Below are 1,652 nucleotides of genomic sequence, written 5' to 3'. Positions count from 1 at the left end.
CAATGTGATGCTGAATAACTGACTGAGTCTCAGTTTTATTGAGACTGTTGATGTCTAAATGTGGTTTTCTTTCCTCTGTGTTGGTTTGTAAAAGACAACAACATGACTTTTAAGTTTTGTTTGTAATAGTAATCACATTCACATCCTCTAACAGACTAGAACTGGGTAACAATTTGTGTCATTCAGCAATTACACTTGAGTTATCAAAATCACATGTTGAGTTCCCCACATGTCCTTTCTCAGGCCTCTACATGTTCCCACTACTTAGTTTATGGAAAACAACGAAATCTGTAATCAGCTTCACTCCTCCCTGTGAGGAGGAGTCAATGCAAAACTCAGATGTCTTCCACCTCTACTTATCTGACTGCAGAGAGGAGGACAGAGGACAGAGGACAGTGGACACACAGTTTAACATGATGGACTATAGGACAGGACTGCTGCTTTTAACCATCTGCTGCTGGACAGGTCAACATTTACACTGATGTGGAGTTGATATAGTTTTTATTTGTGTAACTGACATATTTCTCATGATGTATTTTTTATATCTTGACAGGTGTTGATGGTCAGACTCTGACAGAATCTGAACCAGTGACCAAAAGACCTGGAGAATCCCACAGACTGACCTGTACAGCCTCTGGGGTTGACATTAGTAGCTCTTGGATGAACTGGATCAGACAGGCTCCTGGAAAAGGACTGGAGTGGATCGCGATTATTGAATATGACAGTGATCGCATCCACTACTCCCAGTCAGTTCAGGGCCGGTTCACCGTCTCCAGAGACAACAACAGACAGCAGCTGTATCTGCAGATGAACAGTCTGAGGACTGAAGACTCTGCTGTTTATTATTGTGCTCGAGAGCCACAGTGACTGGAGTTGGTTGAGCAGCTGTACAAAATCCTACAGGACTCATTCTGACTGGACTGATAGACAACAACTACCTCATAGGATTATCATCTTTGTTTGGGGTTCAAGGAAATTACTATATGTGCTAATATAAGAACAAAATACAGAATCAGGGGGCCAAGCTGCAGATTCAGACCAAGATACAATGATTGCACTAAAACACTGGATGTGATAGGAAGAAAAGAATAAACCTGATGTATAACCATTAACGGTGGCTGCTGCACCTCTCCAGACTGTACAATCACACACACCTCCAGACCAACAGCTTTCAAATTACTGATCAGGTTTCACCACTTTGACTCGACATCTCACTCTAAAGCAAAGAATCTCTGTCAGTCTGTCCCTCTGTGTTTTATTATCTCCAGAACCGTCCATCAGATCGACTTGGCGGGTGTATTGCTGGAAACCCGATGGCATGCAGTGTCGAATTTGGTGCAATTTGGACACGTTAGACACAAGCGAATAGCCAACTGGAAGCAGAATCCAACCAGAGTGTATTTCACCGGTGTGATTAAGCCGCGGGTGTGTTTTTTTTTGTGTGTATTTCTCCGGTGTCAGACTTGATACTAACTTATTACACTAACAGCGTTAACTGTCAGCAAAATACCTCTGGTTATTAAATCAACGCTCTACTTTATAACCGTGTGTTTATGTGAAAGCTAGAGACTAATACACCTATTTGGAAATTACCTCTGCCAAGTGTATTTCACTAGTGTTTCTGACCGCGAGTTGGTTGTGTATCGCAACTA

General features: G+C 42.3%; 1 gene segment (V, D, J or C); it reads left to right on the top strand.

The window, feature by feature from the left end:
• The first annotated feature begins 413 nt into the window (after window positions 1-413).
• LOC141781333 (immunoglobulin heavy variable 3-30-3-like) lies at window positions 414-1,330 on the top strand. The segment is given in 2 exon segments: window positions 414-465; window positions 554-1,330. Coding segments are annotated over 2 exon segments (366 nt in total).
• Window positions 1,331-1,652: the final 322 nt, after the last annotated feature.

This window comes from Sebastes fasciatus, chromosome 13, assembly GCF_043250625.1.
Source record: "Sebastes fasciatus isolate fSebFas1 chromosome 13, fSebFas1.pri, whole genome shotgun sequence".
In the NCBI taxonomy this organism is placed as follows: Eukaryota; Metazoa; Chordata; class Actinopteri; order Perciformes; family Sebastidae; genus Sebastes; species Sebastes fasciatus.
Note: the sequence above shows the minus strand (reverse complement) of the source record. Positions and strands in the feature narration are given on the sequence as shown.